The 24,637-nt window shown below is 42.6% G+C and overlaps 6 protein-coding genes and 1 long non-coding RNA gene across 24 annotated transcripts in view; 2 read left to right on the top strand and 5 right to left on the bottom strand.

Annotated features, from left to right (window-relative positions):
* Positions 1-222: 222 nt before the first annotated feature.
* Positions 223-2,876, bottom strand: LOC110851790 (putative uncharacterized protein DDB_G0289263). Of its 2 annotated transcripts, none has more exons than XM_022099691.2 (4): positions 2,672-2,876; positions 2,250-2,580; positions 1,876-2,162; positions 223-1,796 (listed from the first exon to the last, which is right to left on the bottom strand). In XM_022099691.2, the coding sequence occupies exons 2-4, from the start codon at positions 2,450-2,452 to the stop codon at positions 877-879; spliced, it is 1,410 nt and encodes a 469-aa protein (XP_021955383.1). In that variant the 5' UTR covers positions 2,453-2,580; positions 2,672-2,876; the 3' UTR covers positions 223-876. The 2 variants fall into 2 exon arrangements, with proteins under 2 accessions (XP_021955383.1, XP_021955382.1); XM_022099690.2 differs by having other exon boundaries at positions 2,668-2,875.
* A 1,058-nt stretch (positions 2,877-3,934) lies between these two features.
* LOC110852141 (signal transducer and activator of transcription 5B) lies at positions 3,935-9,573 on the bottom strand. 4 transcript variants are annotated; one of them, XM_035853933.1, is made up of 8 exons: positions 8,856-9,573; positions 7,026-7,328; positions 6,536-6,912; positions 6,206-6,415; positions 5,817-6,096; positions 5,059-5,339; positions 4,747-4,979; positions 3,935-4,670 (listed from the first exon to the last, which is right to left on the bottom strand). In XM_035853933.1, exons 2-8 carry the CDS (start codon positions 7,251-7,253, stop codon positions 4,138-4,140), a joined length of 2,142 nt encoding a protein of 713 aa, XP_035709826.1. In that variant the 5' UTR covers positions 7,254-7,328; positions 8,856-9,573; the 3' UTR covers positions 3,935-4,137. The 4 variants fall into 4 exon arrangements, with proteins under 4 accessions (XP_035709826.1, XP_021955820.1, XP_035709825.1 ...); XM_022100128.2 differs by lacking the exon at positions 8,856-9,573 and having other exon boundaries at positions 3,935-4,434; positions 4,497-4,670; positions 7,026-8,771; XM_035853932.1 differs by lacking the exon at positions 8,856-9,573 and having other exon boundaries at positions 7,026-8,775.
* A 135-nt stretch (positions 9,574-9,708) lies between these two features.
* Positions 9,709-12,504, bottom strand: LOC110852140. 2 transcript variants are annotated; one of them, XM_035853935.1, is made up of 9 exons: positions 12,386-12,504; positions 11,692-12,038; positions 11,513-11,613; positions 11,336-11,444; positions 10,695-11,256; positions 10,516-10,625; positions 10,311-10,425; positions 10,184-10,248; positions 9,709-10,109 (listed from the first exon to the last, which is right to left on the bottom strand). In XM_035853935.1, exons 2-9 carry the CDS (start codon positions 11,963-11,965, stop codon positions 9,943-9,945), a joined length of 1,503 nt encoding a protein of 500 aa, XP_035709828.1. In that variant the 5' UTR covers positions 11,966-12,038; positions 12,386-12,504; the 3' UTR covers positions 9,709-9,942. The 2 variants fall into 2 exon arrangements, with proteins under 2 accessions (XP_035709828.1, XP_021955819.2); XM_022100127.2 differs by lacking the exon at positions 12,386-12,504 and having other exon boundaries at positions 11,692-12,224.
* Positions 11,162-13,441, top strand: LOC110852199. 4 transcript variants are annotated; one of them, XR_004835313.1, is made up of 5 exons: positions 11,162-11,246; positions 12,671-12,802; positions 12,864-12,934; positions 13,021-13,098; positions 13,157-13,441. It is a non-coding gene; the product is annotated as an uncharacterized LOC110852199 (long non-coding RNA). The 4 variants fall into 4 exon arrangements; XR_004835314.1 differs by lacking the exon at positions 11,162-11,246 and adding an exon at positions 12,356-12,443 and having other exon boundaries at positions 13,157-13,439; XR_004835312.1 differs by lacking the exon at positions 11,162-11,246 and adding an exon at positions 12,465-12,483.
* LOC110852198 (signal transducer and activator of transcription 5B) lies at positions 13,366-18,421 on the bottom strand. Of its 2 annotated transcripts, none has more exons than XM_022100193.2 (11): positions 18,179-18,421; positions 17,251-17,410; positions 16,101-16,335; positions 15,912-16,018; positions 15,647-15,826; positions 14,886-15,523; positions 14,494-14,821; positions 14,216-14,431; positions 13,956-14,134; positions 13,628-13,867; positions 13,366-13,573 (listed from the first exon to the last, which is right to left on the bottom strand). In XM_022100193.2, the coding sequence occupies exons 1-11, from the start codon at positions 18,307-18,309 to the stop codon at positions 13,468-13,470; spliced, it is 2,520 nt and encodes an 839-aa protein (XP_021955885.1). In that variant the 5' UTR covers positions 18,310-18,421; the 3' UTR covers positions 13,366-13,467. The 2 variants fall into 2 exon arrangements, with proteins under 2 accessions (XP_021955885.1, XP_021955886.1); XM_022100194.2 differs by having other exon boundaries at positions 13,366-13,558; positions 18,179-18,418.
* Positions 18,422-19,206: 785 nt separating this feature from the next.
* The window catches only part of LOC110852772 (IQ motif and SEC7 domain-containing protein 1), a 49,558-nt gene continuing 44,127 nt past the window's right edge, over positions 19,207-24,637 (bottom strand). For 8 of the 9 annotated variants that reach the window (XM_022100884.2, XM_035853927.1, XM_035853926.1 and 5 more), the window contains 9 exons: positions 23,879-24,182; positions 23,412-23,795; positions 23,252-23,317; positions 21,730-21,899; positions 21,494-21,649; positions 21,129-21,405; positions 20,835-21,030; positions 20,494-20,757; positions 19,207-20,431 (listed from right to left, as the gene is read on the bottom strand). In XM_022100884.2, coding sequence (XP_021956576.1) covers positions 20,208-20,431; positions 20,494-20,757; positions 20,835-21,030; positions 21,129-21,405; positions 21,494-21,649; positions 21,730-21,899; positions 23,252-23,317; positions 23,412-23,795; positions 23,879-24,182 — 2,041 coding nt within the window. In that variant the 3' untranslated portion in view covers positions 19,207-20,207. The remainder of the gene's footprint in view (positions 20,432-20,493; positions 20,758-20,834; positions 21,031-21,128; positions 21,406-21,493; positions 21,650-21,729; positions 21,900-23,251; positions 23,318-23,411; positions 23,796-23,878; positions 24,183-24,637) is intronic. The other variant, XM_022100885.2, reaches the window with a different exon arrangement.
* LOC110852773 (zinc finger and BTB domain-containing protein 8A) lies at positions 21,874-23,227 on the top strand. Its single transcript, XM_035853936.1, has 5 exons — positions 21,874-22,180; positions 22,379-22,540; positions 22,606-22,758; positions 22,819-22,939; positions 23,004-23,227. The coding sequence occupies exons 1-5, from the start codon at positions 21,993-21,995 to the stop codon at positions 23,115-23,117; spliced, it is 738 nt and encodes a 245-aa protein (XP_035709829.1). The 5' UTR covers positions 21,874-21,992; the 3' UTR covers positions 23,118-23,227.

The following is a 24,637-nucleotide window of genomic DNA, read 5'->3' as shown; positions in this document are numbered from 1 at the left end:
CTCAATTACGTATTCATGTCAGAACACTCTTCTTAATTATCGAGACGAGTGAGTGAATGACGACGCCGTTCATCGCGTCGGTTTAAGTGGGTGTAATTGGATTATCAGTTTCGCAGGAGTCGGAAGGAAGTAATAATCAAGGAATGAATGCTAGAAAATAAACAAACATATTTTTCTCGGGTGGCGCGTGGCAGTAATTAAAATCTGATTTCTGACTTAATTTGATATATATCTCTTTGTTTCGCACGTGCAGAGCGTCGTCATATTTATTAAAGAGTTTCCTTCGAGGGAACATTGCATAAATTATACAAGTTTTAGATTTATAAAATTATTTATGACTTGGAGAATTCTTATAAGTAGAATATTGTAATTTGTAAGCGGGCGTTGATATTAACAGCGAAGACAATTAACTATCATTAACGAACTAAATACGGTATAATAACAGATATAACTTTTTTTAAACGCATAAACGAGCATTTATGTAGTGCTGCATGATCTACTATTATGACCAACTAAATATAACTAAAATATTCATCAATCGATGAGTAAGAAGGAAGGATTTCTTTAGCCACAATATTTCTTGTACAAAACCATATACACATACCTATAACATGCTCTATGTAATACGTATCATATACGTACATAGTATGTATAAACTTACCAATCTCATAAACCAATAGCTTAACTTTTGTTTTGTACATACATTTTTAACAATCTTCTCAGTATTAAGGAATGCTTCTTTCTGCATAACATTCGTCGGGTTTATAAAAAGGCTTTAGCAAAATGTATATAATTTTTGTTTGCATAATTAATGATTATGATTATTTTCACCACAATCTTTCGGGGCTAACAACTACTACTGGCTAGTATCACTGGTTAATTAGGGGCAGTCGTCAAGTATATTGGGGGTTGTGTCTGCGTTTGTATCTGTGTTTGACTGATGGACACGGGTGTGACTGTTGGGAGGGTGGAGATCGAGATGGTGGGGAGTGGTTGTGTCCCCGACAGTGAGGAGCTCGTGATTCCAATGATGCTTGGCTGAGCTGAGGGTCCTGCCGCACTGACGGACACGGCTGAAACGGACAACGGCTGCACTTGGGCCACACTTGTTCCTACGCTCAGCGTGTTGCTTAATCTCAATTGTGCATTTTGGCTCAAGAGGAACTCGTTGGAGCTCTTCAACTCTTCAATTCTTCTCTTTAGCATAAAATTTTCATCCTCAAGTGATTTTATGGTGTCCGATTGAACTGCGGCGAAAGGCGTTTGAAAATATGGATGTTGTTCGTGTCCATTCGAATGCTGATTATTATTGCTATTATTATTATTATTATTATGATGGTGATTATGAGGAAGGGGAGGATGATGATGAGCGGAAGCTGTGACACCATTTCTTGTTTGAGGAATAACATTTGTTGGAGACATTGCGACATAGCCTTGATGCTGCTGAAGTTGATGTCGATGGTGATAATATCCTCCTCCTTGATTATGCGGAGCTAGCATACCCCTTGGTGGGGGTGGAGGAGGAATCATTGGGTCCAATTCCAGCTCATACAATTCCTCTTCTACTTCTTCCTCTTCGTAGTACTCGGTAATTTGGTGAAAGCGTTTAGGCTCTGGGCCATCGTCGTAAAGCTCTGAACTTGACCGGATGCCTTTTCTCCTGGGTGTAACAACTGGAGCCATCATCATGCGTACCCCACCGCGACCTCGAACTATTACAGGGGGACCATAAGTTGGTGACGCGTTTTGAGGCGAAGGTCCCCCTCCTCTGGGAAGAACGTGACGATATTTGCACCCTGACACAAGTTACGAGTTACCAAATGTCATAATAGTAACTTGTAAAATATAATGATAACAATTTTGAAGAATTATTACCTCTCGGTCCCCGATCACACATCCCTTTGAGAAAGTCCTTACAAATCGGCAAATCATTTTCAACCACATCTCTCTCGGCACGGGTTGGTGTTTTATTATTTCTACTCCCACGGGAAGTTCCACCATTGACGTTATTATAATTATGATTGTTCCCCCCACTACCAACGCTGTTGCTGCTCCCATTCCTCCTGACTTTTTCTTCTGGATCAGACACTCCCTGAAGTTCACCGGTTTTCCTGTAGTGATCTTCATCCTCCTTCGTACAGTGGATGAACTTGCAAGTTACACTAATAACAAATTTACATATATTAGTATTCGACATAATACCGATGCATTTTAAATAGTGTAGTCAAATTTGTCTTTTAAATACACACCGATAGCATTTTCCCTGTTGGAAATCATGACAAAAGATTGGATCCGTCCGAACTTTAATGTTCTCGGGATGTAGAAATCTACAATTCGGGCGTTGGCAAACATTGCGCATAAAATCGCGACAAACTTTTGTACTTTCTGTGAATGAAGAATCCGAATCTCCTCCAATGCTCCCCCCACCCGTCCCATTGCTTGTTTCGCTCATGATGTTGTTTAACTGCGTTTTAAAATGCGTGTATTGTCCTTAATATTCCAAGAATGACTTTTAGTAGATGTGATATTTTTCTGGCTGTCCACTTGGCAGGTCAACAATACCAGTTCATTCATGCGTCTCTTAAAATAAGTCAATGAAGTAATAAATAATTAATTAGCAAATTCTTAAGAGCACAATGCACTAAAAGGAATAAGATTACTACTTACTTACTAATGTTCCAAAGACTTTGAAGGGTGTCCTGACCGCTGCTGCTGCCAATTATTTAAGAGGCGAAACATCCCCATAATCAGTCCTAATTCAGCCGACCCTTCCGTTTAGAATTTTAGTGGCCGAGGACGTTTCTGGGCAAAATAGGAGAGTGGAGATGACTAAACTTGTATTATTTGTTGTGATGGTGAGGCTGTAGAGAACTCATTTTGATTCTTGGCTCCTACCACACTTTGCTCCTTTTCGTCTCATTGCTCAGGGTCACACAACGTCTTTGTCTCATCCTTCCTGCACAAAAAAAACATAAGCATGCAAATGAAAATATCCGCATCCTACCCACTAAAACATCTCATTCTCAGCCATGTATGTCTAATTCCAAACTGCACACCCAAGTAATTAGGGTAGATTTTTTAAATAGCTGACCATTCTTGTGGTGAGAGGGCGAAAAATGGGAATGCATGCACTTTCTAATTCAAAATTAGAATTCGTATTGTGTTGAGAAAGAGAAGGGCGAGAGGTAAGTGCGTGGCGCTGAACTCGGTTGATTATCCGCGACTGGAGAGATTAGTTGGGGAGGAGACCCTTCTTTATAAAATGGAGGGAAGGGTTAGATCACAATTAACCCATCCAACTATAAATATTTATGCATGCATATGTATCTGCTGACCCAAGTGAGAGGAGGGATGCTATTTCGTCTCAGTGGTCACTTTCCCTGCTGCGTTGAGACGAGAGCCCTTCGTGTTATTATTTACTGTCCCGTCTCGTTCCCAGAAACTCTATAGTGAAGGAATATTAATAAGATTTTCTATGCGAGGATGTATTATGGGCTGGTCAATCAGGAATATTCACGTTCACACCTTATTGTTCTCATAATAGATGTGCATGTGAGGTCATTCCACCGATTCCTGCAAATTGAAAGTTCTAGACGCCTCCTCCAGTGACCCACGAGGACATTTCGGGCATCCATCTTCTACGAATTTCAACATGGATGAAAATTGTGCCATGAGATTCACCTCACGGTTCATAAAATTGGAGAATGCAGCGTATAAAAACGAAATGGTTGTTGTCGGCTGTGATTGCAGTGTGAGAGGTTGATGGACTGGACCCATGTTGCTGATAAAGAAATCCTAAAAAAGGTTGATCCTCTCCCTTTTCTCAAGTTTAGCAAACAATGGACTGAACGATGGGTCACCGAAATTATTTATGCTTCGTCCAGAAAAAAAATAATCAAACAGTGGAATGCATCTCGTGTAAATTCATTCATCGTCAGTAAAAAATAATGTTTATTTGTTTTGATGTAACATGTTTAGTAGTTATTAAAAATAGCAGGGGTGAAAGAATTGGCGAAAAATTATAAGAGTGAGAATATGTAGTCACGAAACGAGGAATAAATATAAGAAGAATGATAATTAAAAATATGTATGTGTTACATGAACCAGGTTGTGAGCCTGTAACGACTAATCGTGCTATTAGTCATCTTTGTCATATATGTGATCTAGGTAGGCTGATTTTCGGGTAGGACTCGACGTAGTCAGAGGTGGGCTTGGGCTTGGTGGATGTTTCGGCCAGGGTGAAAGCACGAGTGGGGGACATGATGGAGATGGAAGCAGGGGTGGTTGGGCTGGACGTGCTGCTGGTTGTGGAAGGTCGTGAAGAGATGGGCGAGCTGACCACTGAAGACGAACCGTACGACTTGGTGGGACTCGACTTGTTCGACTTTGGTGGCGACGGACACTGATGAGATTGTTGTTGAGCGAGCACCCCTTCTGCAAATAATCACGTTTAGAAAGTGGGAGCCAAAATCTTACCAGAGTGGTAGTAGCATTACTCAGGATGGAGTAGTTGATTGCTGGGTTGACGGTCAGGTTTGGTGGGAATGCAGAGTCCTTTGGCGTCGTGGGGTACAAGATGGTGAGATTATCCAGGTCGTACAAGCTGTCGGACAGGCTGCGAAAAGTTAGATTTTTTGTGGTGAAAGGCATCACGCTGAACGGCGTCCCGTCTGTCATAAGCAAAAAAGTCATACATTAACACTGTAAATCATTAAGCCCGTTATCCTTCACGACGACCATACTCACTGGCTGAGACGTAACAAATTGAAATTCCTCCCAACATCGAGTCGGAAAAACGGAGCAAGAAAGTGCCCGGTTTCCATCCCCTCAACATCTGTTCCGCCTCCAGACGACCTATGAACCCATACACCAAACCGTCTCGCCAATGACGCGCAAAATGCCTCTCTGTCACCTTCAAACAGCTGTAGAACCATTCCCAAAATACGAGGGGTGCGGTGGACATGTTCTCTTTGGCAAATCTGAGTTGAAATCAATTCGAGTTGAGATCAAGTTACATGGCAAAACGTAATTTTAAAAATCTCTCAAAACAACGCGTACCTCGCAAACGTGATCATCGTCTCCGAGTCCGACTTGTCGCTCAAATCGGGAGCCAACTTTACCCTGAGCACGGCCAATTGCCTCCCATCCAAGCCAACCCCAGTTGCATTCTTAAATTTAGAGTTGAGCATTTCAGCGAGTTTACTCCACGGAACGCGGTCCGGTACATCGAACGGGAGTTTGTTCAGAGTGAAATAATTGTCCCAAATGATGGTGGCCCAGGCATGAGCTTCTTGCACCCCGTGAGTGGTGGCCACCAGCGGATGGGAAAATGTGAATATCTGCAGAGAACGAACGGAATGAAGTGACGAAGCCTACTTATTTCGATCGATTTGTGTCTGTCGGTCCGTCAGTACGATAACTTTCGAACGAATAAATTTTATCTAGTTCGAATATCGACATCTAAGAATAAGGGGGAGTTCATTAACTGACCTTGTAGGTCGAAAGGTCATGGTCATTGCGTGATGAGGTCAAAGGTCAAAAATGTGTAATTTTTTATTTGGGCGGGTACGCTATTTAGGGTGAGGATTTCAGAAATTACCATCATTCCGAGGTGCGATGACCCCGTGACCGTGTAGACGAGGTCAGAGGTCATAAAACGTTGAAAGTCAAAAACGTCTCCTAGCAGATGGTACACCTCGAGTACTCATCTCAATGCACTCCGTTTTCCCAAATTTATTATGCTAATTGCTAGAGTTTATTATCCATTTTGTGTATTTATCGAGTCGTTAATTGTCGTGAGCTATTTATTTTCATACCAAGAGACGGTTCTCACCAACGTCGATCTGCATGTGGAAAAATATGCAGAATTTCTCATCCGTCACGGTGGGAAACCAGGCCGTGTTGACGAGGGCAGGTGGGTTGGGCCCACTTGCTACGCGATTTCGCCCACCACTCCCCTGCGAGGTGGCACTGGGCTGGTGACCACCTTTGACCTTCTTGTACTCGCGGTCAATCTTCTTCAACTGCATGTGACGGAAGTGGACGACGCAGAGGGCGAGTTGCCCGTCCTCCGAAGAAACAAATTCGGGTTTGGATCTGTGGACAGCACGAATTTATATAGGTCCCATAAAACAATTGCGTTACAAATTTCACATGGGTCCACATGCAACGATATATATGTAGTGTTAAATATAGTGCTAATTACATTTGCTCAGACCTATCAGACGAGAGGATACCGCAAGGGCGAAAATTTCCACTATTCAAGACTGCTTTGGGTGTGGACTTGATCAGCGCCTGCGCCTGTGGTTCATTTACGACATCCGCACTCACGGGAGAGCCTTCCACCAGCCGACCGTTCCAAACGGACATCACCTTCGCACCCACCAACCATCGGAGACGTATCGGATTTGGGAACCTGCGCATGCAACAAAAATTACCTCAATTTGTATCATCACCACTTTAGCGAAGTACAAACTGCAGTTACGACTATAGATTCTTCTGTGCCATTTGCCCCCCTCACCACGCAATCACTCACTTGGTATTGACTTTGACGACCTGTGGGGGCTGTGTCTCTACAACGAGAGTTTCGCCCAAGATGCGCTCAAACAGTGAAGTTAGCAAAGCTCGAAGCCGGACGAGAGTGTTCACAGGAATTTGTACGTTGTGATTTTGGTGAATATTGTCCTGCAGACGGTTGAAAATGCGCTGAAGTCCCTGCATCAAATCGAGTGTCATTTCGCACAGGGTTTGGATGACGTCGAGAGACTTTGTCGGCGGTGGTGGAGAAAGTTGAGCTTGCCTTCGATACACTTGAAGCTCTTCGTTGACCACGCGACCGACGAGCGTCTCGAGGAGATGCATGCATTCCTCTGCCTTGTCGACCAAAGTGACTGCATTCAAAGGGGTTGACCACTGAAAACAAGTTAAGCGGAGACGTAAAATTTATCCTCACAATGTTGACCATGGTTTTCAATAGGGTTTATTTGCCTGAGAAATTAGTGAAACCACAAAACATAATAAGCTACCTTAATTTCTGATCCAAAATCATTGTGCCCCGTCGTGCCGAGGAGATGAAACTGCTCCAGGATTTCACGGTCTCTCTCCGTTTGTCGAAGTTGGGTCCGTGTGGGCGACGGGGTTAAGTTGTACACAATCTCCTGCAACTTTTCCTCCAGGACCCGAGCGTCCAAGACGATGTCGGACAATGGAGGTATCGTGTCGGTATTGAGATTGTCAAGCACCTCCCATTCCATTTTTGCTCGTCAGCAGCCACCTCTTTCTCTCTCGCAGAAACTTGTCGCCTTTTCATCAACCCCAGAAAAAATCTACTGAAAGAGTCGTAATTGGGAGCGTTATGCAGAAAAGTAGTGTTGGTTTATTATGGCATTAGAAGCATTTGTATTTAACCAGTAAATAAGTAGCACCTACATAATGTGCAGCTTGATCAGTCGCCTATTCACTACTGACGTATGCACCGATCTTTGCGTCGACGCTTTTATGCGAGAGTGTGCTAGAAAGTAAGGTCTAGTTGTGCTAACGACTATTTTGGGCGAGAGGAGTTACTGGGAAAAGCTGAGGGTCGTAGGATTCCATGAAATGAAGTCATTATACATTCATGAGGCGCTAGTGTTATGCTAGATGGATATTTACTTTTGCTAACCACGAACGAACTCCAATTTCCCATATTCAAATTTATCCTACATAAGTCTGTTACGTGATGGTGCACAAACACATTCAACGTATTCAGACATCAATTGTTGAGATCACCTCGTCAATGGGCAAACCAAACCAAACAGATAATAAACCTGGGTGGCGGTGGTGGTGGTGGTGAAACGGAAGGCTGAGCTGACTGACGAGAGATCACACAACAAACAAACAATAATAACAGCCTAAAAAACGTCAATCGTTTATTAGTCACCGCTTGCTATCACCGTGCAATAATAGAAATTGAAGTGACTGCATAAGACGTGCCGTTTTCATGCACAGCACACAGCATCTGACATTTCTCCAATGATTGCTTCCTAGAGAGGTTCATGGGAAATACGTGCGAGAACTGAAATTAGCACCCACTTATGTACGAACCGCTGTGCATGGTTTAACCGGGTCGAAATATGAATGGAATAATTATAATCGTTTTTCCGTGAAACTCCTTCAAATCAGGTGACTATTTAAGTTGCCAATTAGTCTCGAATTCTCATATGAATGTTACCATCGGCCCTTTGTCGACTCGAGAGAACATAACGACTAAACGACGACGTGTATTTAATTTTAGGGCGGTGCAGACTGCTCTAACTTTTCGAAGAAGCCCAATTGTCATCACATATGTTTGTGCCAATATGAGCATCACTTTTTGATTGGTTTGTGCATGTTTAGCTTTACGGTACTCGAGATAGATAGAGTCTGCATGAGCATTGAATAGCAAACAAAGTGTTACATTACTGCCTAAATCTCCTCCTATTTAGCTGATGGATGCGCATCAATTGAGTGATCATTGTAGAGCAGCACAATATGCGGAAAAGTGTACTCAAGTGGTTTGCCCGTCTGTCTACTATCTCTACGAGATAATCATTCAAGTGTTCCAAGAAACTCCTTTGGAAGCGTCCCAGGGTTGGGCACACCCACCACCTCACAAATAATCTATGCCCCAGAATAAATATATCATGTAATCAGTTCACCAACCTCGGATTCTAAGAAACACCTTGTGTTGCATGCCCTAAAATAATCCAAGTCAACAAAGCATCCGACACAACAGATTATGACACGCGTAATTGCATTCTAACTAAAAATAAATAACCTGCATTCCCCACAATTTATTATGCACGATATAAATATGTACATATGTAGGTTCGTCTTACTTGTTGACTTCAGACGCGAGTTGGTGGAGGTGTCGATGGAAAATGTGGATAGCTTCTGAGACCAGAGAATTTTCGACATGCCCCACGACACGACCCTCCAGCAACAATAAAACCGTATGGGAATCCTCCTCCGAAGGAACAAAGAGTGAGAATGAGACCAAATTGGACTCCAGACAACGACTGGAATTACTGTTTCCTCCCATCTCGTTATTTTCTCACTCAACCTGTTACGAAATCGGTTACGAAATCGCAATTTCCTGACCTTTCCAAGATGCATTCATCTCCAGTCGTGCTCAATTCTCATCCCCACCTCCTCCAAGGCAAGCCACGCTTCGCTCTGATCGTGGAAACTGGACGAGTTTCATGGATGAAGAATTGCAGAAAACCTTGAAAATTTGCAAGCATATGGTTTCTTAGCCAATCTTGATTATGTTGTGGTAGGCCAAGGTATCTATGCACATTCGTTTACTTATTTACTGTGCTCGTAGTCTATTCTGTCTGCATAACCTGAACTTCACCTGTCTGCCTCACTGATTTTACTGCCACGAGTATCTTATCTTCATGTTCATAGAACTACTGCCGTCTTAACTTTGTCTTCCTAGATACTCAAATATTCGCAAAAAACTTTCATACATTCACGGCCTAGTTAAAACTTCGTGCTTATACATAAGTAAATATTATGAGAGCGCATGCAAGTTCCATAATCAATACCAAATCCAGATCCAGCAAGATTTTCAACTTTTCTAAGAAGAAGAACTAGTTGCGATCGAGCCGGTGATATAACAAGAAAAAAAGTGGAACTAATTGGCAGTATTGCAGAATTCGCTTCACGAGATTATTATACTAATGTATGTACATGATGATGATGATGGTACTTTATTCACATTTATTTATTCCGCAGCCTCCTCGGCATAATAGACTTTGCAAAACTAGTGCCTAGGCATACATGTTACATAACAGGAATATTTACCTAACACCCAATAAATTATCCTATTGTCTCGATGCAAAGTGTAAGACTTGCAATTTCATCCGCTCCTCTTAATCTCTAATCTAAATCTAATTTTATAGTTGTGGAACTACTTGGAGTTCAGAGAACTTTTTTCTCGTGGAACTCAATCGCTTCGAGCAGAATTTCGGCCTCCTCTTCAATGTCACGACCTAGTTCGATCACCTCCTCTTGGGAAAGTAGGCTCGCGTTGAACACGGCGTTGAGAGAAATACTGTTGTGAAAGGCAGAGACGCACAACATTGCGCCTGGAGGTCAACCAAAAATTACCAAAATTATAGCACAGGAAAAGGTATTAATTCATGTACAGACAACATCGTACCTTGCTGTCCTTGTTGAACTCTTAGAAAAAATGTCATGTAATCCACGGGACAATCTTGTAGCACCCTAATTAAGATCCAATTTATAATTCATGGACAATTAGTGTATCTTAAAGCAGTGCTCCGTACCAATTGGGCTGACCCGTAGGAAAGTAAGAGGTCACAAAGGGCGCGTAACGATAGGAGTTTATCAGTTTTCCTACGCAATTGAAATGTGACCCGTGAAGTCGGAAAGCAAAATATCCTGAAAAGAAAGTAAAAGAACTAACATCAGATTATATTCCGACTTCATTTTACTTGGATTAAGATTTTGATTGTTTTTGTCGTGCGATACCAATAATTGGGACTGGAGAATCTCGGAGGTCCTCAAAGTTGTTGTGCACAGTGCTTAAGCGTTCAACGGGGTCTTGGACTCCAACCGGATAGGAAAACATTGCAAACGAACTAAGCACAATAACCACAATAAAATGGGTCAATTAAGTACTTAGCTTTTACTTATTGAAATATTCTTACAATTTGTTGCATAACTTGTCCGGATGTGACTTGACGGGGACGGTGATGGCGGAGGGGAGCGCCCTGATACCTGGTCCCTTCCCATGACGGGCAATGAAGCGCTGAAGTCCTCCACACAAGAGGGAAAAGACCACGGCGGTGAAGCTCACCCCAAAGTGCCGCTTAATTTTTATGATGCTCGTGACTTTGACCCTGTCGCCTTGATAAATTGACCATTCGCGCGACTTTTGTGTCTCCGGGATCTTCCAGAGGAATGATGAGGCCGTGTTGTGCGCCAACTCGCCGAAAATGCGGAGAACTTTGTATGGGAGGCGGAGAAAGTAGCCAATCTCAAGACTTGTGCACTTGGGGGTTAGTGGAGCTCGTGGTCTGCTTTCGCCAAAGAGACGCTGAACAAGAAAGAGGAGGGAGTAACCATCCGCCAGAGCGTGATGTGACCGAATTATTAAGAAAGTGGACAACTCTCCGTTGAGCATCACGCCAGGAATGAGGGTCATGTCCCACGGGCTGCGCCTCGCCTCGAAAGTTCCACACAGAAGGTTCTTGGATATGGTGAGCAAATCTGGACAAGTCAGTTTAGGCTGCTTTAGACTTTTCCATATAATTACATACGTGTATGAAATCTGTCTGTTATTTCTCACCATCCGGCCTCATTTCCAAATTGTTCTCGTTGATGAGATGAACATGGTTTTTGACGTGGAAATCTTCCTCCCATTTCCAAAATTTATAACCCACCCAGTTTGTGATGTACTGTCATACATAGTTTTATGTAAGTGTGTAGTACAAACATAGTATGATGGATGTTTGCAAGCACCAACCTGTTTGAGTTGGGGGTAGCGGAGGTCACCACTTTCCTCCTCCTTGCAGTCCAACAGTCGCTCTTTGACCTGCTGCACAAAGAGGTCATAGTCTAGGACCCCTGTCACCAATTCGAGTACAATATAACCAAACATTTTTCGCTGTGTGAAATCTATTTACATTTTTATTCAGGCAGTACCTTTAAGCGAACCGTGCATAACGATCATACTTTTCACGTAATCGTCATCGTCCACCTGTGCAAAGACGCTGCTGGAGCAGGACAGCATTTCGTCCAGGTCCGGACGAAGGTAAGGTCGCAGAGCTTTTGCGATGGGTCTCCAAATCAGGGTTGGGATGAAAAAGATGAGCATGACAGGGATCAGAAGGGATATGAGAAGTCCTAAGACTGTCATGTACAGCTCCCAAGCCGTCTTCCGTACCATGTCGCTGTGAACCACCCACCGCGGTCCCATCGTGGCTTGTGATTCAGAACAACGGGTCCTATAGAAGATCTATTCCATATACGTTCTTGTAGTGTCTTTTCTTCTATATTTAAAAAAACGAAGGGTTAGCTAAGAGTCCGCTGAAGCAGGTCTTGCCTACAACTGAGGAAAGTGAATGAGGAAAACTTGGTTAAATTCAACGACTTTAATTACAATGGTCAAAAAATACAGATAATCATAAAATGTTTTTGTGATATCGCAGCTATGACATACAATCGATAATCAAAATGGGCATGTTTTAATTCACAACAAATTGCATTGAAGTATCGAGTGTTGAGGAAAACGGCAGTTAATTAGTACAATATGGTAGTAAATGAAATGGAGTGTGGTGGCCATTCTCACAGTTGTGCTGCTTGAATTGGTGAAGGAATTGAGGAAGCAGGACATTACCCATGAGTTTCCCAAGAGAGTTCCAAATAAGTGTGGTCATAATTTTGAATGGTGATGGGTGAGGCTGGAGTTTGGAAATCATTATTGCGGTCTTTACTGTACACATTAATTTATTTACTAAAATTTATTTGCTAATCATGACCGATGGTATAACTTGACACAAAATTGCCAGTGAAGTGGGTCAAGATTGTAAAATCCGAATCTGGCTGGTGCACATTTCACAAATTGGCACGAGTCCAACTACTCAGCTGCATATTGCATATTTAGTGCATACAATTTTTGCAGATCGGTGAGCTCACGTTTGTGATATCGGCGATATCATATCGCAACGCAAATATCTACATAAGGGCAAAAACATTGGTGAAATAATGGCAGAAAAGAGTGTGGTGGTGGACATCGTCTACTGCGGAGGATGAGGTTACTAAAATTACCTAAGGTTACTTACTTACACAATTGCTTACTTACAAAATTACTTAAGGTTACCACGCCAAGTTCCAGCGACTCAAACATCAACTGGAACATGTCTTCTCCGATGGTCAAATTATCATTGTAACGATTTTCTTGACCTCATTTACTTCTGATTGACCAAAACAAATCAATTAAAGTATTTTGCATTACTTGATTCCAATAAGTAGCATGGCGAGCCCACACCCAACATTTCACACCGATTTGAAGTTTGGATCCGAGATGGTCCGTTACTCCATTCGAAACGGGTAAGAACAATTTCATGAGTCTGCACTAATGGCAATATCATATCTTAATTTCTTTCAGGGAGGCGACGGAATGGTGGATAACGACCAAAAAATTGAAAATATTGTCCAACGGATCCGAGACCATTTGAGAGTCTCGGGAAACCCTATTAACACCCCGTAATTGTGTCTTTGTTATTGCGTGAAATGAAGCGAATGACCCCAACTCTGCTCACATGGAGAGGTCATTTGTGGATGAGTGCTCACGCGACATTATACGCAACATCATTATACATTTATTAAAAGCTTTATTATTATTACAAGACTAATAAACTTAAATGGTACAAAGCGGTATAAATACAGCATATCAATAAGTGTGCAAGTATATTTTAACTAAAGCTGGACAAAGTCACTCCATGTGCCCTGCGGTGCGTTGGTGCTGGTGGGCGTCGTAATGAGAAGGTCTTGATGTTCGTTCAGCAAACTGGACAAAAAGGAACTAAAATTAACCAACATGTTGTACAGTTCATCGAGCTAATTAAATGTGACATACTCGGCAATGTCGTTCATTGCATCATTTACAAATTGCTCGTCAGACTGGGCTGAGGTGTCCATTGAGTTGGAAGGCATTGGGCTGGTGGTGAGGTGCTGGTGGTCGAGAAAGCTGGGAAGGGTGTTGTAGGGTGGGAGCGGTAATTGCGGGGACATGTTGCTACCCATCGGACTCGTGTTACCCATCGGACTCGTGGGACTGCTGAAACTCCCGGCGTACATTGGACTACTAGCCCCCATTCTGTGCATAGATGTGCAATAATTCAAAACATGTGCGAAAAATGTCACCTGGTTCACACCATCTCACCATCAGTAAAATAAAGACTTACGGAGATTGGACACCTCCTGGGCTGTGAAGGGATGAGGGAGACATGAAAAATGAAGGTAATGTTCCACCAGACACTCGTCTACCGCCGGAATTACCATCAGGAAGGCTGGGAACAAGGGGGACGTATCCCTTTCCGGTAGAAGTCTCAACGTTCGAGTAGAAACTGCTAAACGCTTGATCCTGAAATTTTGGACAAAACCAAAATTAACCACGTTTCGATAAATCTGAACAAAATTTTACGTTCTTTGCAGTCGCCCATACCTTTGGAATGTCTGGGAAAAGGAACTTGAGTTTGTCCAAATCCCTGATACAATTTGCCAACCTCTTCTGCTTCAACTCATTTTCGTCCATGGGGGCGATGCAGAAGACGGACCGATCCTCGTTGACGACAGAGATGGAAATGGAACCTGGTTTCGAGTCCGAAAATCGGAGCATGAAAGTGCCTGGTTCACGATAGCTAAGCATCGACGATGAAACCTGCAAACGTGATTAATTGGTTAAACTATAAATTGACTACAAAATAAAAGTCTTCAACTAACATCACGATCTATAAATCCCACAAGAAGTCCCGCAATCCACAAGTCCTTGAGGTGCGTCTCCTTCCTCTCAATGTTCTTAAGGGCAGCGTAAACCCACTGCCAGAAGGAAAAGTTGCGTTCGGGGAGACTGTCCTTGCAAAATTCAGCCCACGTAATGTGCTCAGAGTGAGAATTCCCACGGAAGGCTTTTTGTCTGAGACATCTCAGATTATCCTCCGATAAGGGGCGCCCCGTGACTGACAAGAACTTTGCTGACATGAGTTGTGCAACGTCAACCCAAGGGACGCGGTTGGGCACTTGAAAGGGGATACGCCCCATCAGACCAAATCTTAAATCAAATTTAAATTAAAATCTAAATTTAATTACATCTTTAAATTAGATATATAAATTACGCGTTGTCCCATAAGATCGTCGCCACTGCTGTGGCATCCTGACTGCCATGACTCGTAACGACGACCGGCATAGAAAGCGTCCTCACCCGCAACTTGAGATCCCCCACATGCAGCCAAGACTCGAAAAGGAAGCACAGTTTTTCCTCCATTACGCTCTCCGACGAGTTGTTCCCTGACCCGCGGCGTTCCGCACGTTTGATTTCTCTCAGCTGAAGAGTAGCGAACTTGGCGGAGAGGCGTCGCGTGCTGCCGTTTACCTCGAGATTGACCTTGTCGTTGATGACGGACATGGCGGTGACGAGTTTCTCAGAAGTTGAGAGGGTGCGAGCCTGATCTTCACGGATGATGCAGGTGGTCACTTGTGGAAATGGGGAGGACATGTGGATGTGGAGATTTCCGATGAGCAGGGTCACCTTGGGCGCGGTGGGGAACTTGTTTCCCTTTTTCATCACTTGGGGCGGTTGCTCCTCAACGAGAAAGGCAGCGTTGAGGAGGTTCGTGATAAGGGTCACGAGGTCCTCCAGAAGCACGTCACACTCCACATCGTTGAACACGGCGTTACGAAGGCGCAGACGCTCCATTTCTTGGACTTGTTGTCTACTTTTCCACAATAGTTCGGCCAGATTTTCAAGGTATATCTACATAAATGAGTACATTACGTTGGTGTAAAAGGTGAATTGAAGTTTCCCCCAAAGTCAAGAGGGCAGAGGAGAGTGGGGGCAAGAAGTACTTCTAGTGGAGTAGTGGATATATGTATGTACCTGAACTTTGTCCAACGACACAGGATTCACTGCTGCGAAGCCGTTCGCAGCCTTTTGCTGCTGAAACTTCCAAACGAAAAGCTTTTCTTGAAAAATTTGAGCTTGCAGTTCCGAAATGCTTTTGGTATTGGTCCGCATGGCTTCCCAAAATTCATTTCGAAGCCTCATCAAAGACTGCAGCTGAATTAATAGAAAAAGGAATGACTTGTTAGTCCAGGCGGCATACATCACTCTTGTCCTCGTAATTGTGACTGGCAACACTTACGTTCCTCTCTATTGCAGAAATTTTTTGTGTGATGCCGTCCTTCAATGTCTGCTCAAAGCTTTTAGTTTGCTCCGTCTGCACCATTCCCTGGACAGAATCTAAGCGGTCTGAAAATACGAAAAAAGCAGAACTTGACGATGAGAAGATAACTTAAAGCACAAAATGGTCCCATTTTACATGCACGCGTACCTTGTAGCGATTGCTTATCTTGGAGGTGAAGGTCCAAACCATCCTGCTCTGCCATCATCCTTTTCAAAAGCTGGTTCGTCCCTTCTACCCGTTTGCTCATATAGGCGAGGTTGTCCATGAGCAGGTCCTGCTCCATCTGAACCCCGCTTTCAGAACGCCTCACCAAGTCGATCTCAAACTTTAAGCACTCTTGCATCCTTCGGAATATGGGAGCGGAATCTGTGGCGTGTTGCTCCTGAAATTCAAGTTAGCCTGTTGTACTTCTTGAAGTGCTGACATTAGTGTTGTGCCAAAGGCGTCACTATGTCGAATGTGGCAATTTTCTAGTAATCTGAGGATATTTATGTATAATTCCCCCTTTTCAAGACTTATGCGGGTATACCCCACGCAAATTAATCATAGTCTATATCACATCTAAGTTTATATACATACGATCCAGTAGTAGGGGTTGAACAGTACGTACATATGGATCATACGTGATCACTGCCTACTGGACAAGGTACACAGTTCTCAGAACGGGAGAAATTCATAGTAGAGGTGTCAAACAGATTGTTACAAAATAATCAAGTTCGCAAGTGACCAGGTTCCAAACGAGTTGGTGCATAAAATACTCTGATGTGTAAAAAGGGCGAAATGTGTTTAGCAAAACTTGTCCAATTAAAAAACAGGGGATAAAATGCAACAGACAATTTTAATTGCGCAACCCTGCCGTAGTTCACGGAAAGGGATTACGATTCTTGGAATCATCCACTTGATCCAACTACAAAAACCTGTTTACCAAGCCTAACTCACTGCCCACCACATACGTAATTATTAGATGTTTACTCCCAGAATTCAATATCAACGCACGCAGGTATGTTCGAGATGGATTCCTCATGTATAAATCAAGTAATAACAAAGAAACAATAAGCACCGGACTTGTTTTCGACAAATTTCAGTTCACACTTTCCTCTCAAGTTTCTGGAAATTCCAGTCATATTAGAAGATTTATTTATTTTGTTGACCCTGAATCATAAGATTATGAGCACGCGACGCAAAAAAAAGCGCAGCAAAATGACCCATAAATTGAGAATGCATTTTTAGTACCACATTTTTGTCAGGGTAGGAGTTAATTGGACCTGGCTACAGGAAAGTGGAAATTATTGTGTACCTTGAGCTGGTGAAGTGCAGAATCCAGTTTGTGTTTGACGAAGAAGGGGAAGGCCTCCCCTTTGGCGAGACGCTCCTCCAAAAGACCCAACGTCCTCCCCACAAAGTCACGAATCTCGAGTGTGTGCGCTGCGTCGTCCGCATCAAGGGGACGGTCCCCACTAGAAAATCAGCAGTATTGGGAATCAGGAACGCGAGAATTTATTGTTATTCTTTAGATTTAAATTGCTTGGATCTACGATTTATATATTTACTATTTAACTCTATGGATCTACGTATACATTTTAGGGCTTGAACACTCAACGGAGTTGGAATACTGGTTGATTTTGCAAGGGTTTAGCTCAGATCTATTCGTTCTCTTTGTGTGCAGTGTACACATATGCAGATAATTAGCAATTCGTACATATGAATTTCTGAACTAATTTAACCTTGCCTTGTTCTCCACAAGTGTTTGAATATGCTTCTCAGAATGAACTCTCAACGCAATTAGACAAACACCCACATTAAGTGTAAAAGTAGCACTGTGCATATTTTCCACAAGAATAGATGCAGCTCTACCACAGTGACATTAACTTATTGTTAATGAGATAATTATCATCGTACTGTGACTGTGATACCCATCCACATTGACTGGCGTATGCACAACAATTGACGACTGATGGCTTAGCCAAATGGCAAAAGTGGCATTATTACTTTGCTGATGGTGTCGTTTCTCTCAGCAAATGTCAACCAGTCGATTTAAAAATTGATGCTGTCCAAAATATAACTAATTACACGCATGCATAAGATATGATGCATGCATGCACAAGTTCTTGGCGTTGAAAATGCGTTTGAACCAGGATTTTGGACAGCATAAAAGTATTTACTAGTGAAATTAGGGAGGAAAAAAATATGCCATAAGGTAATTAAATGCCGACATAAGTACATACCACAACGTGTCCTCAATGTGTTGTGCGAATAGGTTGCGGACTTCGATGGGAAACGGTCCCTGTTCGTAAAACTGGATGAGCTCCTGGTGATATTCGCTTTTCAACCGTTGCACCTTTTCAAACAATGCCATGCTTAACGCCTTGATTAGTTAAGTAATTTGCTCACTTCGTTAGCGTTGAGCAGTTCACCACTTGCGCTTGATAACTTCTCTGGCAAACAAATGAACACGGGATGGCAGGGGTCGCATTTATTTATTAACTTGATATTGAGATTATCGCGTCATTCGATGAGAACAAGTCTGCAATGGATAGATTATTGGTGGTTGTGGTGGTGGACAAACTTGTATCTATTATACGCCGTCTATCTCAATTTTTTGCACATGCCAAAATTTCGCATCCTCCACCACACCAACAGCAGTAGCACTACTATAAGAACGCTGTATGTCAAATGCCCATAGACGAGTTTGTGATGCTGCTATTTTGCTATGTAAGTAAATATGCAAGTACATGCTTGTTTTTTCGTCTTCTCTTCTGGTCTTGCAGACACGAATGCGTTACGTACATGTACCATTCATTCAGCGACATGGTTTTCAATGGATAGTGACCAGTTCCGAGAATTGTGGGTCTACGAGCTAAGCACCACTTGTGATCAACATTAGCATAAACCACAGAAGAAGAATTACGTGATCAGGGGACGAATAATATAGAGGTGGATGCCTGTTTATGCGAATATTTTACATGAATAGTTTGAACAACACTACGCCTTCTTATGCTTAATTGATACGACATTCTCCTCTCCAGATCCTCCAGGCTGGATAGAGTTATGTACATATTATGAGTGATTGATGCGGTTTTATCTTCGTATTCGTTGAAAATCCTATGAAATTCTATGAAACGAATGGCTTATCAGAAAATTGTTCCGAGACTTTGGTACATTATGAGCTCATTTTACAAAAATCAAAAAAATATTGTGAGGTCAAGAGATGATGAGGGGTGCAAAAGTAAAGAACGCGTTATCTGTAAATATGTCAATTTCTTTTAATTTTCTTTATTACATTTCCTTTATTCCATCTCATCTTCATTTTGTGTCATCATTATATCGTTAGTATTTTTAGTACAAGTAATGTGTATCGTGTATGCAACAATGATAAGCTTACACAAAATGGAAATACCGGACTAGATTGCGTTTAATCATTTTGCTTTTAAATTAGAAATGACTAAATTCGTCAACAAAGGAAAATTATTTTTGGCCGCCGCATAATTATTGTTATCGAGTACCTATGTGTTATTAACAGCTGTGTTTGTGTGTGTGTATATATGATAATTCTTAGAAAATGATCAATCAACAATGGTTCAAAAAGTTTGTTTTACTGCCGAGATGATGAAGTTGATGTGTAAATCTAAAGAATAACATTGCATAAAATTACTTGACTCCTCGTCATCTCATCAAATATACTGCTGAGCATTCTTATGTGACTGCATTATTCCTATTGAAATTCCTGTGTGATCACCGAAATTGAGGGCCTTTTACCCCAGATGAGAAGCTTACTGAACGAAATACTGCTCTGCTCCGAGAGAATTTAGTTGAAACAGTTTTGCTGCGTTATAAGCCGCTGCTGGTAATTAGCTAATTCATGAAGTATAACAAATTCGACTATTTGGAAAGAACCGTCACCAAGTGGTAAAATAAGTGACCACGAAGATTGTTAGAAAGGTTTTTGTTGCAAAATATATTTGGCGAAGAACAACTTTTATTCTGTGGATGTCAAAAACTGACGTCTAACTAACGGTGGTAATAACCTATCGTACAAACGCTCCTCGTGGAATATCAAAATTTCTAGAAGAACAAGAACAAGTAAATCGTAAAATTGAGAAGGATCGCAGTTTTCAAGGAAAATGAGAAACGACAAGTTATTTAGGATTACTGCATGTCTTCCTCTATCCACTTATTTTGCGATTGATTGCCTAAAAATAAGCGACCTAATAATAATTATAATAATAATAGTAAGTTTATAGTAATTCTAAAATGTTATTGTTTTGGAGGATGATGGCAATGTTGACTGGCTGATGGTGAGGAGGAGGATGTCGTACTGCTGACCGTGCTGCTACTGCCTTGTAGCACGGGAGGCTGACTTATTATGTGGGGGGCGTGGTGTGGGTGGTGATTTTCATCCGACTGGAACGACACCGACATTCCAGAGTCTAGAGAACCGCAACTTCCGCGACGAACTGGTTTACCTAAACAACGCAAAGCTGAAAGATTACAACAGGATAGTAAAATACTTATTTATCTTCTGTTGACATAATAAACCTACATTGGTCATTGATATCTAGTAAGGAATTGCTAAAACGCTTAATTTTTCCGACATCGACACCAGAATCTCGATCCCTGTTCTCTTTGGAAATGGTTTCAATTCTGGTCATCTCATCCGACTCTGCGATGGCTTCTCTCAAATCTTCGGTAAATTTGGCACGATCGTGCTCGTTTCGGGCATTGAGATTCAACAACGTCTGTTCTCCTCGCTTAAGGGCGAGACCATACTCAAAGTATTGGTTCGAGAAGAGGGACAGGGTCAGTCCTATAAACCACAAAAGTTGGTTATTTTCACACCGATTGCATGCATACAATATTTTCGAAAATGAATCGTGTGGTTACCTTGAAGGGGGTAACTTTGTCGGAACGAGTACGTCACAGAGTTGCGCTTTTTGTGGAAGATTTTCGTGAGGACCAGAAGATCGTTGAAGAGAAATACTTCACGTTGATGGGTCCCTGCTTTCTCCTTCTTGTTGGTGTCGGGAACTTCGTAGAGGCGACAGTAGCATACGAGGCGACGATGGGGCACGGCCAAGTTCTGACAAAATAAACAGACACACAAGAAATATAATTCATGAACTACATACAAGTTGGCATCTCAAAATTTGGTGAATTTGTTATCTATTTTTTTATTACCGGTTTCTTTCCAACAATGGTCTGCTGCACCTTCATGACTTGTGTGACGTGGTCACTGCCAGTCTTAAATTCTGTGGCCTTGATGCGGTCATAGATGCCGACAAGGATTTCTCGGTCGATATCCCCACCGTCATCAACGCTTCTCAAGTTTTTGATAAAATCGTCCACTTTCATTCTACGGTCGGCTTTAAGGTGTGGCGTGTGGAGGTCAGTGTTTAGCATTATTATCGCAAAGGCGAGGACAAACACGGTGTCTGCACAGTTGCGAAATTGAGATCTGTTGTGGAGACAGAAAACACAAATGTGATTAAATTGAGAGCACATTTCCTGTTGGTGCTCACATAATGAGATTTATTAGGACTTACACAACGTGCGGGTTGCAAGCAGCGTATCTCCGACTAAATGACTCCATCAGCCTTTCAATTTTTTGAGCTTCACCTGGCATCCTGTAGTAACACTGGAATTTTCGAAGTGCCAGGTCCACTGGGAGCGAAGACAGATCAATTTCATTTACAAAGTGCCTGGAAAATTAAAAGCGATTGAATTATTATTGATTCTGCCTCACAGAACAGAGTTGAGAATTGCTGCTCTAATTACTTACTCTAAGCAAGACATGGAGAAGGGTGACTGAAGGTTTGTGAGGTATTCGCCAATCATCTGCTTGCTCAGACCCTTTCTCGACACGAGGAAGCGAGCCACGCTGGGAGGCGAACCCTCCAAAAACTTCTTCTTGACGAGGTACGTCACACCCACTTCGGGCTTCTTGTTAAACTGGAAAACAAACATTTTTATACAAGAACATCTAAATCCAGTCAAGCACAACAAACACTGCTGACTACAACATGTATACGACTATTAATAACAATGAATTGGACAGCGAAGGTGGAGGAGGGGGAGATTATTGATTTTGATATTTATGCGGCCTCACCGCTCATGAGTGAAAATCTGAAAGAGTACTCTCGTCGCCGGATTAACGCCCCTGGGACAAAAAAGTCTAAAATGGCGGTGACCTTCCTCGCCAACCAGAAGGCCTCACTTGATTCCCGAATTCTGTAAGTTCTACTGTTTTTACAAGTATGAATTTGGCACGGGCGAATTCAACTATTTAACCCTACAAATTCAACTAAGAGTTGGCATAGTTAGCTTCGTGATTAATTTCGCAAAGTTAGAAAAATTCAAGTTTACTAACTTATTCACGATACCAACATTCGAAATTGAATTGCCCATATTTATGTATGTTTTTATCACAGGGCGAAAACTCAAGGCGTGATTCAGGATGTGGAGGATGAGACACCCCCATCCTCTCAGGTCAAGGTAAAACTCAACAAAACGAAGAGGGTGAAGGGGACGGTCGGCAGATTCAAATGCAAGTCGTGCACATACGCAACGAATCACAAAAACGACTTTGCCAAGTACGTGCCACGATATTGTTCCTATTTTGTCGTCTCATACCATTTGTAAAACAATTTTACTGCAGGCACATGACGACCCATAGTCAATCGAAGCCATTTTCCTGCAAGAAGTGCAAAAGGGGATTTGGTCGGAAAGATAACCGCGACCGTCATCAATCAAAGTGTGGAGGGAGCGGAGTTGGCGGCAAGAGCTCCATTATGGAGTTAATTACTAAGAGGTAATACCGACAAAATGTACTGTATAATGGATTTAAATTGTGACTTTTGATGTGCTGTAGAGCTGAAGCTCTAAAAGTCCCCGTTCCAGAGATTAGGGGTGTGTACAAAACCCCCAGCCATAAGTATAGACTGGAGAAGTTGAAGGTGGCGGAGCTGGAGAAGGTGATTGCCAAGCTAAAGGTATTTTCTTGTGTCTTTTATGGTTTAAAAAGCCAAATTTAATTTTGAATGTTTGTTTTTACAGGAGGAGAACATGCGCCTGACGAAAGAGGTCGCGGCTCTCAAGGGGATTTCGGAGCCCCCAGAAGAGAAAGACAAGTCCTGGTGGTCAGAATCGGAAGAAGAAATGGATATTTAAGATTCAGGGTTGTTTTAATTTAAATTTAAAATTAGTTTAAGCTTAGTCCTTCGTGTTTTTTGTAGTTAAACTATTCAGCTGCTAATAAAACCAAATCAATTTTGAACATACGCTACAACAGAAATAAAAATTACCAAGTTCAGTCCCACGCGGTACAGTCTTTTCCTCAAAATCTCACTCTCTTCGGTACTCAGTGCCGTCTAGAAAAAAAACAGAATGCAATCCAACCACAATTAGCAAACTGTTGGTCATGAGGGAAATGTACAAGGTGTAATCAATTAAGTAAATAGTTACCTTTCCGGTTGAAGAGCCCGTGGAGAGATTTGGCGACACATTTGTGAGCGGGGTTGTGTTGGTGGACTCTGAGGATGACGAGGTCGTCGTCCCATTGACATTGGGGGAACTATTGGAATGGGAGGAGACGGCGGCGATCGTGGTGGTTTTGACCATGAGCAGGCCGGGGGCAGAGTTGGGGCTGTATTGGAGCGAGTGCTGGTGGGGAAGGAGTTGGCTGCCGCTGTGAGATTGTGGAATGTGGTGAGGCTTTTGGCGCTGCAAACGACTAGAAGTGCTCGTCACCACCACGCTGCTCTCCGAATGTTGGTGAGGCAGGTAGTGGGGGTGGTGATGGTGGTGCTGGCTTTGGCTCTGGAACTGACGGTTATTTTGCTGTTGCAACTGAAACAATTGATTAACATGTAACCATTTGTACAGGAATGAAGTATCACGGAAAATGAGTAATTCAAAGGAGCATATAATACCTGCTGCTGATTATTGTATGCGTTTGGTGGGTGGTTGTACTGAGGGGGTTGCTGCCTGCTCGTCTGTCTGTAGCCGCCATTGTGTTGGTGGAGGTAGTGGTACTGCGGGGGGAGGTTGCTGTGCGACTGGTGCGTGCTGTGGTGGCTGCTGACCATCATCTGGACTTCCACTTCGGTCACGTGTGGAAGCTCATGAGGCCCTTCAAGACCTTCCTCCAACCCGTCTAGGTTGAGGTCATGGTGGTGATTGTTGTGGTGGTGGTTGTGTCCGCCTTCTGGGTGCACCTCGATACAAATGTCACATCTGCACAAGACAAAAAATAATAATGAAGATAAATGCTAAACTGATTTTTCCTTTCTCAGATCCTCCTCCTCCATGCATGGACATTTTGATACAAAAAACGCATGAGAATGTTATTTGATTGTCGGCTAATTAGAGAAGAATGCGGCTGCTGAAGTTGGCAGTAGCACTAACGACCCATCGCTAATGTCGTGCAACATTAAAATGTCCATTTATGTCGCAACGTAGTTAAGATAAATAAAAGTGCGTGCCCAAGAAAGAGAAATACAGCAACATCCTTATTCCTTAGAATTTTCCTTATTCTCCCAAATTCCAACAACTACCGAGTTGAACGAGCCATTAAACAAACGTTTGTGCGTTGGCGTATGTCCAAACACAACAACGAAGACAATCAAACTTATGAATTCAGTCACCTTATCCGATCGGACCTTCTCGCTTAGGTTTATCAACCTCTGATC

Source organism: Folsomia candida, unplaced genomic scaffold (genome assembly GCF_002217175.1).
Source record: "Folsomia candida strain VU population unplaced genomic scaffold, ASM221717v1 Fcan01_Sc007, whole genome shotgun sequence".
NCBI classification, from domain to species: domain Eukaryota; kingdom Metazoa; phylum Arthropoda; class Collembola; order Entomobryomorpha; family Isotomidae; genus Folsomia; species Folsomia candida.
This window is presented reverse-complemented; position numbering and strand designations above follow the sequence as displayed.

Coding starts and splice junctions, on each gene's coding strand:
- LOC110851790 (XM_022099691.2), bottom strand. CDS start 2,452: ATGAGCGAAACAAGCAATGGGACGGGTGGGGGGAGCATTGGAGGAGAT. Junction 2,163..2,249: donor CAACAGGGAAAATGCTATCG/GTGTGTATTTAA, acceptor ATTTGTTATTAG/TGTAACTTGCAAGTTCATCC. Junction 1,797..1,875: donor GTGTGATCGGGGACCGAGAG/GTAATAATTCTT, acceptor AACTTGTGTCAG/GGTGCAAATATCGTCACGTT.
- LOC110852141 (XM_035853933.1), bottom strand. CDS start 7,253: ATGGAATGGGAGGTGCTTGACAATCTCAATACCGACACGATACCTCCA. Junction 6,416..6,535: donor GTCGTCAAAGTCAATACCAA/GTGAGTGATTGC, acceptor TTGCATGCGCAG/GTTCCCAAATCCGATACGTC. Junction 6,097..6,205: donor TCTGATAGGTCTGAGCAAAT/GTAATTAGCACT, acceptor TGCTGTCCACAG/ATCCAAACCCGAATTTGTTT.
- LOC110852140 (XM_035853935.1), bottom strand. CDS start 11,965: ATGGGACCGCGGTGGGTGGTTCACAGCGACATGGTACGGAAGACGGCT. Junction 10,249..10,310: donor CCTACGGGTCAGCCCAATTG/GTACGGAGCACT, acceptor GATCTTAATTAG/GGTGCTACAAGATTGTCCCG. Junction 10,110..10,183: donor AGTTCAACAAGGACAGCAAG/GTACGATGTTGT, acceptor GTTGACCTCCAG/GCGCAATGTTGTGCGTCTCT.
- LOC110852198 (XM_022100193.2), bottom strand. CDS start 18,309: ATGGCATTGTTTGAAAAGGTGCAACGGTTGAAAAGCGAATATCACCAG. Junction 17,411..18,178: donor CACATTGAGGACACGTTGTG/GTATGTACTTAT, acceptor CTGATTTTCTAG/TGGGGACCGTCCCCTTGATG. Junction 16,336..17,250: donor CTGCACTTCACCAGCTCAAG/GTACACAATAAT, acceptor CTTGAATTTCAG/GAGCAACACGCCACAGATTC.
- LOC110852773 (XM_035853936.1), top strand. CDS start 21,993: ATGAATTGGACAGCGAAGGTGGAGGAGGGGGAGATTATTGATTTTGAT. Junction 22,541..22,605: donor CACAAAAACGACTTTGCCAA/GTACGTGCCACG, acceptor ATTTTACTGCAG/GCACATGACGACCCATAGTC. Junction 22,759..22,818: donor ATGGAGTTAATTACTAAGAG/GTAATACCGACA, acceptor GATGTGCTGTAG/AGCTGAAGCTCTAAAAGTCC.